This window comes from Rhinoraja longicauda, chromosome 41 (genome assembly GCF_053455715.1).
Source record: "Rhinoraja longicauda isolate Sanriku21f chromosome 41, sRhiLon1.1, whole genome shotgun sequence".
In the NCBI taxonomy this organism is placed as follows: domain Eukaryota; kingdom Metazoa; phylum Chordata; class Chondrichthyes; order Rajiformes; family Arhynchobatidae; genus Rhinoraja; species Rhinoraja longicauda.
In genome coordinates this window covers 14,281,179-14,300,538 of record NC_135993.1, presented here as the reverse complement: position 1 = coordinate 14,300,538, position 19,360 = coordinate 14,281,179, and the positions used below count along the sequence as shown (strand labels likewise).

The 19,360-nt window shown below is 44.2% G+C and overlaps 1 protein-coding gene across 1 annotated transcript; it reads right to left on the bottom strand.

Moving 5' to 3' along the window:
- Positions 1–15,299: 15,299 nt before the first annotated feature.
- LOC144611754 (putative G-protein coupled receptor 139) lies at positions 15,300–16,121 on the bottom strand. Its single transcript, XM_078430992.1, has one exon. The coding sequence runs from the start codon at positions 16,119–16,121 to the stop codon at positions 15,300–15,302; it is 822 nt and encodes a 273-aa protein (XP_078287118.1).
- Between the last annotated feature and the right edge of the window lie 3,239 nt (positions 16,122–19,360).

The following is a 19,360-nucleotide window of genomic DNA, read 5'->3' as shown; positions in this document are numbered from 1 at the left end:
CGTAGCACAAATCAGTTTCACGGACGGCCAGGCACACAGTTACACTAATTGCACAGACGGAACCATTTACAATGTACAAATAACCTGCCATACCGTATGCTTTTGGTACGTGGGAGGTAATCTGCGAGTTAATCAAGATTGAACTCCGACTTGTCTGCAAATGAAGTGGCTCGCCTGATACGCCAGTATTCCTGCTCTTAGTGTCGTCGATAAATGCTTAGGCCACTGGAAATAAACAATCTTTACCCCAGATCCTTCGGGATCCAATTCATCCCCGAGCTCCCTGTAAGAGGTAACTGAACCAAATCCAAATGGACGAGGCGGCGATCTAAATCACTTCTGCTTTAATTTATGGATTATTGCAATCTATGGATCAGTGGATAAGCAGGTCATTCCATCATATGCACTGTAGACTATTGTATATCCTACGGAACTTAAACACAATGAAACTGAACAAAGCATTTCAGAACTTTCAGCATTTTTTTATAGGCTGGGTTTCTGAAATGATCTCACATCTGGACACATTTTGGTAATATATTGCAACAGTGACTACAATTAAACACATTGTAATCCCTGCAAAATCAACCAATGAAATCGTGGAGAAAATAACGCCCACGTTCCCATGAATCGCTTCGTTCCAATCACCCCTGATTCTACGAATGCTGTTCATATCATGAAACCTCATTGAATAGAAAGGTAAGTCATCTAAGCGTATCACCATTAAGTATTCACTGACCGTTACGGTTACAACGACAGAAATCGCGGAATTCCAGCATTGAAATGTCTGAACTTAGCAGATAGCGGTGCAAAATGTGCAGCAAGCGAATCCCTGTGCAGGAAACAGAGATCCGCTGCATTAACACCGATAACTCCAAAGATTGCAAGAAAAGGATAATAAACGCGTTGTATGTGATAGATTACTGCATATTCGTGTGCCATCTTACTCCTGAAACAGTACCTTCGTCGATATAGAAGCAGCAGGTCCGACAGACGATCTGAGCCCAAGCATTCCACGGATAATACTTAATTTATACGTGAAGGTAACCCTCCATTGACACGGCAATAATCCGATCATGGCAATGAGCAAATACGAATGGTCTTGTAATGGTTGTGAATTGTTGTGTAAACAACATGACGACATAAACAGAAATAGCGAAACTAAGTTGGTATTCTCACTGGAATATGTCGGCTTGATCCATTTGCTTCAGCAATGGATTTTAATTCAAATATAGTGTTCAGGTTCACTCATGCTGAATCACGAAAGAACATCAATGATTTCCATGCAGGATGGAGCGAACCTAGTGATGCAATTTGACTCTTTCGCTCTCTGCACATGTGGCTTCCCGATGGTGTGCTGCCAGGATCCAGGATGTCACGGACAGAGTGCAGAAAATCCTCAAGGGAGAAGGTGAACAGGCAGTAGTGGTAGTGCATGTCGGCAAAAACGACGTCGGAAAGAAGTGGATAGATATTCTGCAGCGTGGCTTTAGAGAGCTCGGAAAGATGCTGAAAAGCAGGACATCCAGGGTGGTCATCTGCGCCTTACTTCCGGTTCCTCGTGCTGGTTAAGGCAGGAACAGGGAGATACAGGACCTGAATGTGTGGCTGATGAGCTGGTGCAGGGGGCAGGGATTTAGAATCTTAGACCACTGTGGTCCTGGTGTTTTGGCGTAAGGGGGAATTGTGCAAAAAGGGACGGATTGCACATTAACAGGTGGGGCACCAGCATTCTGGAAGGCAGGTTTGCCACTGCTACACGGGTGGTTTTAAAATAAATATGCGGGGGAGGGGTCTCAAATGGGATAGTCAAGGATGGAGTTAAAGGGAGGGAGAGTAAAGGGATCGTCAATAACCCCAGAATAAACGGGAAATAAAGCTCACAAAGGGATAGGAGGTGATGGCCAAGTGCAATGCGAATCGATGTGAATGGTGGGATGCGGAAGGAATTAAAAGTATTGTTTATGAATGCGCGAAGTACAAGAAGTAAAGTAGTTAAGCTTGAGACTCAGTTAGAGATTAGTAGATATTACATTGTGGGGATTACAGAGACGTGGCTGCTGGAGGATCGGGCCTGGGAATTTAATATTCAGGGTTATACATCCTATAGAAAGGACAGGCAGGTGTGCAGAGGCGGTGGGGTAGCTCTGTTGGCGAGGGACGAAATGCAGTCCCTTGCGAGGGGTGACATAGGGACTGAAGAGGTAGAGTCACTGTGGATAGAGTTGAGGAATAGTAAAGGTAAGTAGGCACTAATTGGTGTTATCCACAGACCCCCAAATAGTAGCCCGGGTGTAGGGTGTAAGTTGTAGCAGGAGTTAAAACTGGCATGTAAGAAAGGGAATGCCACTGTGGTGATGGGGATTTCAATATGCAGGTAGACTGGAAAAATCATGTTGGTTCTGGGCCCCAAGAAAGAGAGTTTGTTGAGTGCCTCCGGGATGGATTCTTCGAGCAGCTTGTAATAGAGCCTACCAGAGAAAAAGGTAATTCTGGATTTAGTGTTGTCCAATGAACCAGATTTGATAAGAGAACTCGAGGTAAAAGAGCCGCTTGGAGGTAGTGATCATAATTTGAGTAGTTTTAATCTGCAACTTGAGAGGGAGAACGTTAAATCGGAAGAGTCAGTGTTGCATTTAAACAAAGGGGACTATGAAGGCATAAGAAATGAGCCGGCCATGGTTGAGTGGAAAGGGATCGAATGACGGTGGAACAGAAATGACAGGAATTTCTGGGCATAATCCGGAATATGCAGGATAATTTCATTCCAACGCGGAAGAAAGATTCTAAGGGTGTATGAGGCAACCGTGGTTGACAAGGGAAGTTTGGGATTGAATAAAACTAAAAGAAAAGAAGTATAGCACCGCAAAGGGTAGCGGGAAGCCAGAGGATTGGGAAACTTTCAAAGGACAATAGAAGGTAATAAAACGGGCAATAGGGGCTGAAAAGATGAAGTACGAGGGGAAGCTAGCCAAGAATATTAAAAAGGACAGTAAAAGCTTCTTTAGATATGTTTAGAGAAAACGATTAGCAAAGGCAAATGTGGGTCTCTTGAAGGCAGACACGGGTCAAAATATCATATGTAACAGGGAAAAGGCAGAAGAGTTGAACAGGTACTTTGGATCTGTTTTCACTAAGGAAGACACAAACAATCTCCCAGATGTACTAGACGACGGAGGATCTAGGGTGGTAGAGGAACTGTAAGAAATTGCCTTAGTCGATAAATAGTATTGGGTAGACTGATGGGGCTGGAGGTTGATAAATCCCAGGACCTGATGTTCTGCATCCCAGAGTACTCAGGGAGTTGGCTCTAGAAATAGTGGATGCATTGGTGATCATTTTCCAATGTTCAATAGATTCAGGATCAGTTCCTGTAGATTGGAGGAAAGCTAATGTTATCCCACTTTTCAAGAAAGGAGTGAGAAAGAAAACTGGGAAGTACAGACCAGTTAGACTGACATCGGTGGTGGGAAAGATGCTGGAGTCAATTATTAAAGAGGTCATAACGGTGCATTTCGATAGCAGTGAAAGGATAAGTCCAAGTCAGCATGGTTTTGTGAAAGGGAAATCATGCTTGACTAATCTTCTGGAATTTATTTGAGGACTTGACAAGTAAAATGGATGGAAGGGAGCCAGTGGATGTACTCTATCTAGAGTTTCAGAAAGCCTTTGATAAGGTCCCACACGGAGGATTGGTGAGCAACATGATATTGGGGGTAGAGTGTTAACATGGATAGAGAATTGGTTGGCAGACAGGAAGCAAAGAGTAGGAGTAAACGTATCCTTTTCAGAATGGCAGGCACTGCCGAGTGGAGTGCCGCAAGGCTCGGTGTTGGGGCCGTAAACATTTACCATATATATTAATGATTTGGACGAAGGAATTATAAGTAACACTAGCAAGGTTGCAGATGATACAAAGCTAGGTGACAGTGTGAACTTGGAAGAGGATGGTAGGAGGTTGCAGGGTGACCTGGACAGGTTGAGTGAGTGGGCAGATGCATGGCAGATGCAGTATAATGTAGATAAATGAGAGGGTATCCACTTTGGCGGCAAAAGCAATGAGGCAGATTATTATCTCAACGGGGTCAGGTTAGGTAAGGGGGAAGTGCAGCGAGACCTGGGTGGCCTTGTACACCAGTCACTGAAAGTTGCCGTGCAGGTACAGCAGGCAGTGAGGAAAGCTTCATAACGAGAGGATTTCAGTATAGGAGTAAAGAGGTTCTTCTGCAGTTGTAGCGGGCCCTGGTAAGATCACATCTGGAGTATTTTGTACACTTTTGGTCTCCTAATTTTGTTGTGGTATTGCAAGGACTATTTTGTTATATCACAAGGACTATTTTTTTGCCCGCGTAGCAACATGTATATATGAGAATGGCGTAATATTGGCGGGCACTCTGGTTCCAGGTGGCCGTGAAATAAACTGAGCCTGGATTTATGCTCGGCTTTCAAACCCCTAAATAGGTGTACTTGTGGTCATTCCAGAGTCATGACAACGGTATAACAGATACCGGACCACGAAGTACAACATGGTGGCAGCGGTTTGTGTGACTTAGCCCTAGAAAGGTAAAGAAAAAAAAAGAAAAAAATAGACAAAACAAAGACAAGACTTCTAGCAACACCAACGGTCTAATAGCCCAACATGAACTGTCACAGTGATGACCTTGTACGAAGGTGTAGTCAGTGCCAGAAGCACATTCGAGAGCAAACGAGGTAAACACTCATACCACACGAGATACCAGTCACATCTTGGACCAAAAGAGCAATGGATCTTTTTGAACTTGACAACATAAAATATCTTGTCATGGTAGATTACCATTTCAAGTTTCCGGTGGTGCATAGGCTGACAAGTACCACCAGTGCCATGGTTGCTAATATGGTGACTGCAACATTTGGCCTCCAAGGAGCAGCGATAGAAATCATCCCCGACAACGGCCCACAATTTGTTGGAGAACCGTTCAAGTCCATGTGCAAGCAATGGGGAATCACCTATATGACGTCCTCACCTAGGTACGCTCAGTCAAATGGACTTGTTGAGAGAATGGTACGAACGATGAAATCCGTCATCAAGAAGTCCTTGACAACAGAACAGTGTAGCAGCAGCTTTACTCAACTTGCGTACTACGCTGATTGATTCCAAGTTACCGTCACCAGCTGAGATGATGTTTGGAAGACAGATTTGGACACCTCTACCCACTAACCTTGACACGCACAAGGCATTCCAAAGGGCAGAGGAACTTTGAGCGACTTGAAGAGCGCAAGCAGAGTATGAAGGCACATTTTGACAATTCAGTCAAGAGACAAGACTTGAAACCATTACACATTGGACAGAAAGTCCGTGTTCTGGATCAAGCAACTCATGTCTGGATACCAGCAGAAGTGAGAATAATCTGTGACGAACCACAATTAAGATCTTCCATCATTGAGAGATGTTCCGCCATTGGAGAAACCAGGTTTTGCTCCCCACTGCGTTACTCCAGACAGCAACATGACTGAGACCAAACATAAAGAGGAGGAACGACCGGCACATAATGCTGATGGAGAATACGTAACACGTTCAGGACGTGTTAGTAAGAAAGCTGCACGTTACTGTTGATAATCGTTACCATTGAAGAATTTTGGTGTTTATAAAAAAAAACATTTGTGTTTAGAATTTGTTTGTAAAATATATTTTATTTTATATAAGACAAGGGGGATGTTGTGATATTGCAAGGAATATTTTGTTATATCACAAGGACTATTTTGTTTGCCCGCGTAGCAACATCTATATATGAGCATGACGTAATATGGCGGCACTCTGGTTCCAGGTGGCCGTGAAATAAACTGAGCCTGGATTTATGCTCGGCTTTCAAACCCCTAAATATGTGTAGTTGTAGTCATTCCAGAGTCATAACAACGGTATAAAACATAGCGGACCAAGAAGTACAACAAATTTGAGGAAGGACATCCTTGTAGTTGAGGTAGGTTCAGGAGATTGATCCCTGGGATTGCGGGACTGTCATACGAGGAAAGATTGAAAAGACTAGGCTTGTATTCACTGGAGTTTAGAAGGATGAGAGGGGATCTTATAGATACATATAAAATTATAAAAGACTGGACAAGCAAGATGCAGGAAAAATGTTCCCAATGTTGTTGGAGTCTAGAACCAGGGGCCACAGTCTTAGAATAACGATAAACCCTTAGTGAGTTTTCAAGAGCGGGTCATTAAAAAACTGGACGGAGGTAGCCTGCACACATATCATCAAGGTTGGCAGACAAGCGGCAGGTGAAGGAGCGAGAGCGGGCGATTGCCTGCCGAAGTTAAAGCCTTGGTGAGTTTTCAAGGGCGGGTCATTTAATAACCGGTCGGAGCCAAACTGTAACACATACCTTTCAAGGTCGGCTGAGGAGTGGCACGTGAAGGAGCCAGTGCGGGGGTGGACTGCAGAAGTTAAAGCTTTGAACAGCAAATAAAAGTGGGGCTTGCTCTCGGGTGAGCGGCCTTGTTGAGGTGAAGTACATTGTTGAGTAAAGTATGAGTCTTTGGCTCGAGAGTCTTCGGCGAGGAGGCTGAGGCAAGAAGGCTACCCTTAATCGAAATTTGTGATTTCAGATTTTTGCCCACGGAAGAAATGACAGGCAATTTGTTACTGTGTGTTTCCTGCAGGATATGGGAAGTCAGGGACACAGCTGATGCTTCTGGAAACTATATCTGCAGTAATTGTGGCCAGGTGCAACTCCTGAATGAACGTGTTTGGGAACTGGAGAAGCAGCTGGATGATCTCAGGCCCATCCGGGAAAATGAGAGTTTCCTGGACAAGACGTTCAGTGAGGTTGTCACGCCAAGGATACAGGAAGAGAGAAGGTGGGTGACTGTGAGAAAGGGGAGTAAACGATGAGTGCAGGAGACCCCGGTGGTTGTACCTAATGAAAACAGGTGCACCCTCTTGGGATCTGTCGGGGGCAGACGACGTTTCCAATTCGAGCAGCGGACAGGTCGTTGGCTCCATTCTTCGCGATGAGACTCGACCGGTGAAACCGACGCCGGGCAGTCATAGTGGTGGGTGAGTCCATTGTCCGAGGTGAGGACAGGAGATTCTGTGGCGGCAGGCGAGACTCGAGGATAGTCTCTTGCCTCCCTGGTGCCAGCGTTCACGATGTCTCGGAACGACTTCAAAACATCGTCCAGAGGGAAGGTGAGCAGCCAGAATTATTTCTGCATGTGGGCATAAATGACACCGTGAAGAAGAGGAAGGAGGTTCTGCAACGTGAGTTTAGAGAGTTAGGAAGAAGACTGAGAAAAGGACTTCTGGGGTGGTTATCTCTGGATTGCTTCCTGTACCTCGTGCTGGTGCGGGCAGGAACAGGGAGGTAGGGGATCTGAATGTGTGGCTGGCGGGCTGGTGCAGGGAGCAGGGATTTAGATTTATAGACTACTGGGATCTCTTCTGGAGTAGATGTGACCTGTACAAAAGGGACAGGTTACACCTGATCTGGAGGGGGACCAACATTCTGACAGGCAGGTTTGCTAGTGCTACACGTGCGGGATTAAACTAAAGAGCGGGGGGGGGGGGGGGTGGAGAGGCGGCAGGGATTGATAAATTGGGTGCACAAAGATGTAGTTAAACGGGAAGTGAGTACAAGAAGGTTACAAAAGACTACCAAATTAATGGGAAGGAAGGTTCGGGAACGGATAAGAGTGTAAGGACAGGGGCAATAGTGATCGGTGTGAGAATTGAGGTGAATATCTTAGTTAAAGTGTTGTATATGAGTGCACGAAGTAAAATAAATAAGGTGGATGAGCTTGAGGCGCAGGTAGAGATTGGTAAGTTTGATGTCGTGGGAATTACAGAGACATGGCTGCAAGAGGACCAGGGCTGGGAACGCAATATTCCTATCTAAAAGACAGAGAGGTGGGCAGAAGGGGTGGGTAAGGAATGAAATTCAGTCCCTTGCGTGGGGTGACATGGGATCACGAGATGTAGAGTCAGTATGGATAGGTACTGACCATGATATGATAAGTTTTAATCTACAATTTGAGATGGAGAAGGAAAATGTTGGTGTCAGTATTACAGTTGAGTAAAGGGGACTATGGAGGCATAAGGGAGCAGATGGACAAAGTTGACTGGAAAGAGAACCTCGTAGGGACGACAATGGAACAACAATGGCAGGTGTTTCTGGGATTAATACAGTAGGTGCAGGATCAGTACATTTCAAAGAGGAAGAAAGATTCTAAGGGGAGCAAGAGGCGACCGTAACTGACAAGATAAGTCAATGACACTTTAAAATTAAAGAGAAGTAGTATAACAGAGCGAAGATAAGTGGGAAGCCAGGGGATGGGGCAACAGAAGAAAACTAAAAAGGCAATACGCGGAGAAAAGGTGAGGTACGAAGGTAAGCTAGCCAAGAATATAAAGGAGGATAGTAAAAGCTTCTTTCGGTATGTGAAGAGGAATACACAGTTAAACCAAATGTGGGTCCTTTGAAAACAGAAACAGGTGAATTTATAGTGGGGAACAAATGGCAGACTAGTTGAGTAGGTGCTTTGTATCTGTCTTCACTCAGGAAGACTCAAAAAATCTCCCAGATGTACCAGTGTCTAGAGGACCTAGGGTGGCGGAGTAAATGAAGGAACTCCACATTCGGCAGGAAATGGTGTTAAGTAGACTGATAAATCCCCAGAGTCTAATGGTCTGCATCCCAGGGTACTTACGGAAGTGACTCTAGAAATCGTGGACGCATTGGTGATCATTTTCCAATGTTCCATAAATTCAGAATCAGTTCCTGTGGATTGGAGGGTAGCTAACGTTAACCCACATTTTAAGAAAGGAGGGAGAGGGGAAGCAGGGAAGTATAGACCAGTTAGCCTGACATCGGTGGTGGGGAAAACTGCTGGAGTCAATTATAAAAGATGAAATAGAGGCACATTTGGATAGCAGTAACAGGATCGGTCCGAGTCAGCATGGATTTACGAAAGGGAAATCCTAATCTTCTAATGACTAATCTTCCGGATTTTTTTGCAGATGTAACTAGGAAAATGCACGGGGAGAGCCAGTGGATGTAGTGTGCCTGGATTGTCAACAAGCATTTGATAAGGTCCCACATAGGAGATTAGTTGGCAAAATTGGAGCGCATGGTTGTGGTGGTAGGGTAATGACATGGATAGACGATTAGTTGGCAGACAGGAAGCAAAGAGTAGGGATTAACATGTTCCTTTCAGAGTGGTAGGCAGTGAATAGTGGGTTACCACAAGGCTCGGTGCTGGGACCCAGCTATTTACAATATTTATCAATGATTTAGACGAAGGGATTAAAAGCAACATTAGCAAATTTGCAGATGACACAAAGCTGTGTGGCAGTGTGAACTGTGACGAGGATGCTATGAAGATCCAGGGTGATTTGGTCAGGTTGAGTAGGTGGGCAGTTGCATGGCAGATGCAGTTTAATGTGGATAAATGTGAGGTTATCCACTTTGGTGGCAAGAACAGGAAGGCAGATTATTATCTGAATAGAGTCAACTTAGGTAAAGGGAGCGTACAACGAGATCTGGGTGTCCTTGTTCATCAGTCACTGAAAGTAAGCAGGCAGGTATAGCAGGCAATGAAGAAAGCTAATGGCACGTTGGCCTTCATAACAAGAGGAGTTGAGTTTAGGATGAAAGAGGTCCTTCTGCAGATGTACAGGGCACTGGTGAGACCACACCTGGAGTATTGTGTGCAGTTTTGGTCTGCAGATTTGAGGAAGGACGTTTTTGCTATTGAGGGAGTTCAGCGTACGTTAATTCCTGGGATGGCTGGACTGTCATATGTCGAACGAATGGGCTTGTATGCACTGGAATTTGCAGAAAGTGAGGGGATCTTATTGAAACATAAAAGATTATTAAGGGATTGGACACGCTAAAGGTTGGAGACATGTTCCCGTTGTTGGGGGAGTGCAGAACCAGGAGGCACATTTTAAAAATAAGGAGTTAGCCGTTTAGAACGGAGATGAGGAAAAACCTTTTCATCCAGAGAGTTGAGAATCTGTAGAATTCTCTGCCTCAGAAGGCAGTGGAGGCCGATTCTCTGAATACTTTCAAGAGAGCGTTAGATAGAGCTCTTAAAGATAGCGGTGTCAAGGCATATGGGGAGGAGGCAGGAACGGGGTACTGATTGTGGATGATCAGCCACGATCACAGTGAATGGCCGAAGGGCCGAATGGCCTACTCCTGCACCTATTGTCTATTGTCTATTGTCTATTGTCTATAACACCCCTTCTCAACACGTCAACTTCAGTGCCCACAGTGTCCAATGTGTAAAACAGCAGCAGAGACACGGGTTCAATTCTTACTACGGGTGGTGTTTGTACGAGGTCTGTACATTCTCGCAGTTTCTCCGGGGGCTCCGGTTTCGTCCCATATTCCAAACACGTGCTGCATGTCTGTTTATTTTAAATGTTAAAGAGGTAAAGTATGTTTTGAAGTCTTAAAAGATCGGATACAATTATGGTACCACCCGTCATTTTGGAAACATAGAAACATAGAAGCATAGAACATAAATGCAGGAGGAGGCCAATTGGCCCTTCGACCCAGCACCGCCATTCATTGTGATCATGGCTGATCATCCACAATCAGTAACCAGTGCATGGCTTCGCCCCATATCCCTCGATTCCACTAGCACCTATCTAACTCTTTTAAATTCATCCAGTGAATCGGCCTTTTGTGGCAGAGAATTCCACAAATTCATAACTCTCTAGGTGAAAACGTTTCTTCTCACCTCAGTTTTAAATGCCATTCTCTTTCTTTTAAGACTGTGGCCCCTGGTTCTGGACTCCCGCAACATTGGGAACAATTTTCCTGCATCTATCTTGTTCAGTCCTTCTATAATTTCATACGTCTCTTTCAGCTCCCCTCTCATCCTTCTAAACTCCAGTGAATACAAGCCCAGTCTTTCCAATCTTTCCTCATGTGACAGTCCCTCCATCCCATGGATTAACTTCGTGAACATACGCTGAACTGCCTCAATAGCAAGGACGTCCTCCATCAAATTAGGAGACCAAAACTGCACACATACACCAGATGTGGTCTCACCAGGGCCCAATACAACTACAGAAGGACCTCTTTGCTACGATAATGAAATCATCCCGTTATGAAGGCCAACATTTCATTAGCTTTCTTCACTGCTTGCTCTACCTGTATATTTATTTTCACGGACTGGTATACAAGGAGACCAAGGTCTCGTTGCACTTCCTTCTAATTCCATCATCCAAATCATTAATATATAATGTAAATATTTACGACACTCTACTCTCCACTGCCTGCCATTCTGAAAAGGACCCGTTTATTTCTACTCTTTGCTTCCTGTCTGCAACCAATTCTCTATCCATGTTAATACCCTACCCCCAATACCATGTGCTCTAATGTTGCTTACCAACCTCTTAAGGTGTGGAACCTCATCAAAGGCTTTATGAATGTCTAGATACATTACATCTACTGTCTCTCCTTCATCCATTTTACTTGTCACATCGTCAAAAAAATCCAGAAGCGTAGTTAAGCAGGATTTCCCCTTCATAAATCCATGTTGACTTGGGCCAATACTTTTACTGCTATCCAAATGCGCCATTGTTACCTCTTTAATAATTGACTACAGCGACCTCCCCACCACCGATGTCAGGCTAACTAGTCTATAATTCCGCGTTTTTCTCTCACTCCTTTCTTGAAAAGTGGGATAACATTAGCTACCCTCCAATTCACAGAATTGAGCCTGAATCTATTGAACATTTGAAAATGATCATCAATGCGTCCACGATTTCTAGAGCCACCCCTTGAGTACCCTGGGATGCAGACCGTCCGGCTCTGGGGATTTATCAGCCTTCAGTCCCATCAGTCTACCCAATACAATTTCTCGCCTAATGCAAATTTCTTTCAGTTCCTCTGTCTCCCTTGTTCTTCTGTCCACTAGTACATCTGGGAGATTGTTTGTGTCTTCCTTAGTGAAGACAGTTCTGCCATTTCCTTTTTACGCATATTAATTTCACCCATTTCTGCCCTCAAGGGACCCACATTTATCTTTGCTAATCTTTTTCTCTTAGCATACCTAAATAAGTTTTTATTGTCCTTCTTTGTATTCTTGGCCAGCTTCGCTTCGTACCTCATCTTTTCAGCCTTTCTTGCCCTCTTTGCCACCTTCTGTTCTCTTTTGAAATTTACCCAATCCTCTGGCTTCCCGTTAATCTTTGCTATGTTATACACCTTATCTTTTAGTTTTATTCCATCTCTAACTTCCATTTTCAGCCACCGTTGCCTCTTACTTTCCTTAGAATCTTTCTTCCTCTTTGGAATGAAATGATCCTGCTCCTTTTGGATTATGCCCAGAAATTCATTCGATTGCTGTTCCTACGTCATTCCTGCTAGGATCATTTTCCATTCGGCCTTGGCCAGCTCCTCGCTCATGCCTTCATCGTCCCATTGTTCAACTGCAACAATGGCATCCCTGGTTTAAAATTTTCCCTCTCAAATTAGAGATTAAAATTTATTATCTTATGATCACTACTTCCAAGCCATCCCTTTACCTTGAGTTCCCTTAATAAATCTGGGTCATTTGACAACACGTAAACCAGAATTGCCTTCTCTCTTGTAGGCTCCAGTACAAGCTGCTCTAAGAATCCGTCTCGGAGGCCCTCTACAAACTCCCTTTCTTGGGGTCCGAAACCAATCTAATTGGAATCTGATTTATTCTTGGAAATATTCTTGGTCACGCGTGGCGGCGCGTGGGGAAGAGAGTGGAAGTTTTGTTGCCTCCATCACAGTGAGGGGGTGTTTGGAGTCACTGTGATGGATGTTTGTGTTGGGGTCGTGTGTCTTGTGTTCTTTTTTTTGTTTTTGTGTGTGACTGCAATGTAATTTCGTTCGGTGCCTCGGTACCGAATGACAAATAAAGCTCTGTATGTATTCTGTATTATAATAAATGGCCTCCCTAAATGTAATTCAGATTGGCCACACGTGATCATGATCAATTTAATTCAATGCATCATCCTAACCCTCGATTACTTCAAACCGAAAATGTCATCAGAGCTATCGGAAAATGCAATCCATGCTGAGAACACCGGGGCGCCACCTGCAGTGGTTGCCTTGCCAACAGTCTGTCTGCGCTTTCTTCTTTTAGTTGTTTTTAATATTTATTTAAAAAGTATGTTTTAGTGTTCCTTGGTTTCTTTTATGTTGGGTTACGGGGGGGGGGGTTGGGGATTGAGGGAACCTTTTTTTTCCAATCTCTTACCTCGACGGAGATGCGATTTTTTCCCGTATCGTTTCTCCCTCCCCACGGCTGCCGAACATCGTAGAGTTGGCGTCCTTTCCTGGTGACCGACCCTGCGTTCCAACCCATGGGAGTGTGCGGGACTTTAACATCGCGGAGCTTGCGATCCCTTAGCCGGGGATCGAAGCTCGGGCCGCGGGGCGTGTGGACATGAACATCGTGAAGCCCGCGGTCTCTGCTAAGAAGAGGCCGATTCGGGAGCTCCATCTGCGGAGAGAGTTTCAACTGCCCCAGACGTGCGAGTGTCGATTACCCCGACGGGGCTTCGATCGTCGGCGGCGAGGGCTTTGGTCGCCCCGAATGTGGATAGTTTGACTGCTCCGACAGCGGGAGAACAAAGAATAATATTGAACTTTATTGCCTTCCATCACCGTGAGGAATGTGGAGTCCACAGTGAAGGATGTTTATGTTAACTTTTATGGGGTTGTGTATCTTGTTGTTTTTCATTTAGTATGGGTTTATGGTAACTCAAATGTCACTGTACCTCAACCGGTACATGTGACAATAAGCTAACCTTGACCTTGAAATCTTGAAATATAGCGCCTCTCATTCAAAATTTTACATAGAAACAGAAACATAGAAAATAGGTGTAGGAGGAGGCCATTCGGCCCTTCGAGCCAACATCGCCATTTATTGTGATCATGGCTGATCGTCCACAATCTCGCATTTTTTTTCCAGAGACCCAGAGTTTCTTCGCCATACAGACTGCAGTAGTTAAATAAGAAAGTTGGTCTAAGTTTCTTGAGGGTCGTCAGCAGCTGTTCATATCTATCTGTAGACATGACGAAGTCGCTCGAGAATTTGAAAGAAAAGAGGGAGGATTGTTAATTTTCTTAATCGTGTTTCTTTCGTAAACCGCGTCACTTTACACTCAGTCCCGCATCTGTTACATTTACTACTACGATTCAAATTGCTTCATGGAGTCCAGAAGACGGAATACCATATCTGGTGGACGTATCTGTAAATAAAATAAGAAACAGTAGGGATTGCAGATAAACATCGTAATGTGGTAGTGAACTGAAGGACACTTTGGTCGGATCTCCTAACAAAAGACGGAACGGTGATCCGATCCGGGTTGCTAGCAACGGACAGTGCGTGGTTGTGTACAGATAGATGTTTCCCTTAAATGACACGGCACAACACACGAAAAAGTTACTGTTATCAGACAGGCAACAAACAACCTTTCTCCGTTCCGCCGATTTCGCCGGTCCCGGTTGAAACACGGCACTTTCCACTCTAGCACGAGAAGAATTTTCATGGTCCATACCATAGGAAAATCGGTGGGTATTTTACAGCAACTAAAGGAAGACGCAACCGAGTAACAGTGGCGGCATATTCATCAGGGATATGTATTCCCAGATTGACCAGAACGCGAAGGTTATTTCAATGGCAAGTAATTAAATACAAGCAGATTTAAATTATCGTGAGATCTGCATAAACAGATGATCTAATACCTGGTATCATTCGCTCATCGCTTCAAAGGACTGAAATATTGATTAGATGGGAAGTCTTAAAGCTATCATTTGGAACAGACATTGTGTTTTGGACAACATATAATCGTTACAAGTAAATTTAATTGTGGAAAATGGCTACTTTATCCATGCGAAGTCATGAACAAAACTAAAGCGGCATCATGTGTGGATCTGTCCCTCTCCCGCCTAATACAAACATGTGCAACACTATGAAGTAAGCGGAGGGAATTTTAGGTCAGGATCAGATGTTTTTTTAGGTTTCCAAAGCATCGATTCTGTAAAGGAGTTTCCGCGCTCAATGCACATTCGCTACCATTTTTCTAAAAGATGGCAAAGCCCGCCCACCAAAAAAAAACAACAGGTCATGACTTTGATACCAGCTTTATGCAAATCTGATGTTGGTGTACAAATCCTTTCCATTACTTTTTCAAAACGAAATCGAGTGACAATCAGAACCGTGAACCATTCTGAGCAGAAGATCAAATGGTGGCGTAACTCAACGAGTCAGCTGGCATATATTTCTTTCGGCTCCTGCCCTTCTTCAGCCTTGAATCATTGCGCTATTTCCAATGCTGTTGAGTTAAGGAGAAGAGATATTGCGCCCCGCATTTCAATTCTTCCCTGAATTTCTTCTGTGTCAGTCCATAGATACACGTGTTTGTGCATGTACTGAGCAGTCGCAACATGAAGGCAAATTGTTGCGCAATGTACATCGGGGTGCTCAAGTATTTGTCTGTGTATGAATAGTTTAGCGTTTGCCAGTTCATAGAGTGCACTACGTAGGGCATCCACAATAATATGAAATTGGCCGATAGAGCAAACAACAAAATCATTGACTTTCTCCGGTTCTCCATCTCTGAATCCTTTAGGTTCTCGCCCATATTCCGGAGTCCCCGCCGGACTTTATTCGCGGCTATAATATGTCGAATTGTTAGAGCATTGAATGATAGAATTAAACAGATTGGTAATAGCGGTGTAATAATGGTGTCAATTAACTCGTATGCTTTCCACACAGATGACGAAACGTATTCAGCTGTGGCGGCGCAACGCCAAGGCACATGGTCAATTATAACGTAAGGCTCCACAGTGAAGAAAAACGGAATGCACCTCAGACAGCTCAACGCTCCAATTGTTACTATCATCCCAGAAGCAATTCTATCTGTACAGTATCGTTTCCGCTGGTTTTGACAACAGATGGCGATGCATCGATCCGAGGTGAAAGCGACCGTTAACCAAACTGAGCAATCCATTGCTGCCATTCTTACCACAAGTGCAAGTGCGCATATCGGAGTTATAAGCAGGAATTTGGCAAACAAATAAATGTTATTAACCTGTTCCACGACAACAGCAGCGACTACCACCATCAGATCCGCTGCCGCCATAGCCACCAGGTAGCGAGTGATACATTTAGAGAGACCGCATTTTCCGCGGGACAGGATTGCGATCGCCATTAAATTAACTGAAAATTGAAACATTAAAAATTAATTCCACATGTGCAAAAAATGTCTTCCATTGATGTGGCCGGGTGTATAAAGATAATGCTCCTTGCACTTTTATTAACTGGGTATAAATGGACAATCATACAGGCGCTCTGTCCCCGGGGGAATTGCCGTTGAGGTATGCAATAAATTGCGGGGGTGATGGCGGGGGTATTGGGGTGTTTAGCGCTAAATCCTACCAGCGACGGAACACTGGAGGGTGCGTTTTGACTTTTCTCACAGCATGTTTTATCTGCCTTTGAATTGTAATCTAGTAAAAATGAACTGGTAATACTGAAGCTAAGTATAATTTTAAAATGCAAAATATACCTATATAATACTTTTAATCCATAACTCACCTCACCTTTCACATCGATTCCTATTTGCGTTGCCATACCCTCCTATCCCTTCGTGAGATTTCTGTCCCATTAATTCTGGTGTCTTTCTTAACCTTTCCTATACTCTCTTTCCCTTTAACTCAATCCTTGTATTTCCAAGTTGCCTACACCCCCCCCCCCACTATTTAGTTATCCAAGTAGATAAAATGAAAGCAACGATACAACCACCAACAGAATTAGTACACTGACCAAGCTCGAAAATGTTTATGCATTGCATAGAATTGTAACACAAAGAGAGATGGTGAGAAATATTAGATATCAGTACGTCAATTGGAACACCCCAACACCATGACATGACTATCCTAATATCCTACCAGGAATACTAACTGCTGCAAGTACCGGGTAGTAAATGCTTGCTATGTAGTAAATTGTCGGATATCCCATTTTCGACGAACATCAATGAATTGGACGAATATCTCCAATGCCATGTAATAGCGACTGGTTCGAGAAGCTTTTATAGAGCAGGGGAAATATCATCTCAGCCAATTAGGTAAAGATCTGCTAAGTTACATCAGCTACAGCCCATTAAACAAACACTGACATGGATGGATGATTACTCATGTTCTCCCTAACAATGAATTCCTCTCCATGATCAAAACCTCTGCAAATTCTCTATCTCTGACGGAAAGTTTGAGCTGAGTAAGCATAGCTGTTGTCGAGATCGATATAACGAAATTGTCTTACGTCGTCAAGTAGATATTATTATTAATATTATCAGGTGCAACACATGAAACTGTATTGTTACGAAGTGTGTTTAATATAGCAGTAAAGTGAAGGATGTGGCACGCAGAACGTGTCGGATTCGCAACTCTCCTAAACGCTGAGTGCCGGAGGAGCTCAGCGGACCAGGCAGCACCTGTTGCTGGAACAGCCTGAAGAGGAGTCCACTGCTATGTTTTCCTGCGGCACTTTGTGTTTCGTATAACATTCCTGCATCTGCAGATTCTTGAGCTTGATATATCACACACACATATTTGCTGTTAATATGGTTATCACAAAAATCATCAGCCACATCGAAGACGCCAACGGAATCGTCTACAATGATACACTTCGATACTCTACTTTCACGAAGGCGAGCGGGATGTGTACACCAAGTAATGGGTACTTCATCCGAACCACCAGTAAGGGTATTTGCGGAAGGCTTTTCTAGGGACAAAATAGACAATATCCATTCCCGTACTGTTATTAATCCCGTTGATGACCTCTTCAAATGTCTATAAGATTCGTGAGCATGATTTGCCACACACAAATCAAGGCTGAACATGCTGAATATAAGACCATAAAGCATTAAGACGGAGGAGCAGAATTGGGTCATTTAGAGCATACTTTGCTATTAAACCATGGCTGTTCTCATTTTCCCTATCATTATCATGCCTTTCCCCCGTTCCCAATTATAGCCGTCCTGGATAAGAAGCTGTTAATTGCCGCTTTCAAAATACCCAATATCTTGACTTCATCAGCAGACTGTGGCAATGGATTCCACAGATTGACCTTCCTCCGGCTAAATAAATTCCCTCTCACGCCTTTCTAAAGTGCCGCCCTTTTCGAAGGCTCTATCATTGGTTTCTGGACTCTACCATTACTGGAAACATCTTTCGCACGCTTCTTCTACCCATGTAGTTCATGATTCCGATTGGAGCACTGTGACAGTCCAGTCTATTTCGGTGGGACTTTTGATCTATCTTTGACCTATAAAGAACATATTACCCGGCGTAATGGAAAAGTCAGTTCCAGAGTACCTCAAAATGGGGAGTAAATTCTAAAACCATCCAACCAACAGCTCTGGCTCTCTGTTTTTCCAATGCCGAGTATCCTCCGTAGTATGGGAGCGCTGAGCTCATGCAAGGATGATTTATCTTGTGCTAAACACAAGCTGTCGCTGCATCAGTGGATGCATGAAACCTACCAAGACTGACAACATCTACCCGCTCTCTGGCACAACACCTCCTGGAATCAGAAGAGCTGTAGCCAGTCAACAAGAACGCATCAGATAATCAGATGATGAAAGACATGACCACCCTTTGCCACCTCATAGTTTGAAATCACGCAGAAGTTTCCTCTCTTCTGTCCATCCCCTGGACTGCAGTGCAGTCGATCCCTCTGAGAAACTCCCACCAGGTTCCGACCAACCGTGGATAACCTGGCGCAGTATCAACAGACATGGGGAGGAACAACTCGAGCATGGTGAAGTGGGGATATTCTGATGATGCGGCAGATTGCGAGTGGACGGGGCGTCCAGACTTTTGAACATCTCCTGAGCTGTGACATGCTGCATGCACATGCACAGCAAAGCATATTGCAGAGTCCAAAGACGTGCACTAAGATTTGCTCGCAATTGCCAAACATAGAAACATAGAAAATAGGTGCAGGAAGAGGCCATTCGGCCCTTCCAGCCAGCACCGCCATTCATTGTGATCATAGCTGATCATCCCCAATCAGTAACCTTGTGCCCAACTTCTCCCTATACCCCTTGATTCCACTAGCCCCCAGAATCTAACCTAAATTCATCCAGTGGTTTGGCCCCCACGGCCCTCTCTGCCAGACCATTCCACAAATTCACAACTCTCTGGGTGAAAAAGTTCCTTCTCACATGTTTTAAATGGCCTCCCCTTTATTCTAAAACTGTGGCCCCTGGTTCCCGACTCCCCCAACATTGGGAACATTTTTCTTGCATCTAGCTTGTCCAGTCCTTTGATAATTTTATATGTCTCCAGAAGATCCACTCTCATCCTACTAAACTCCAGT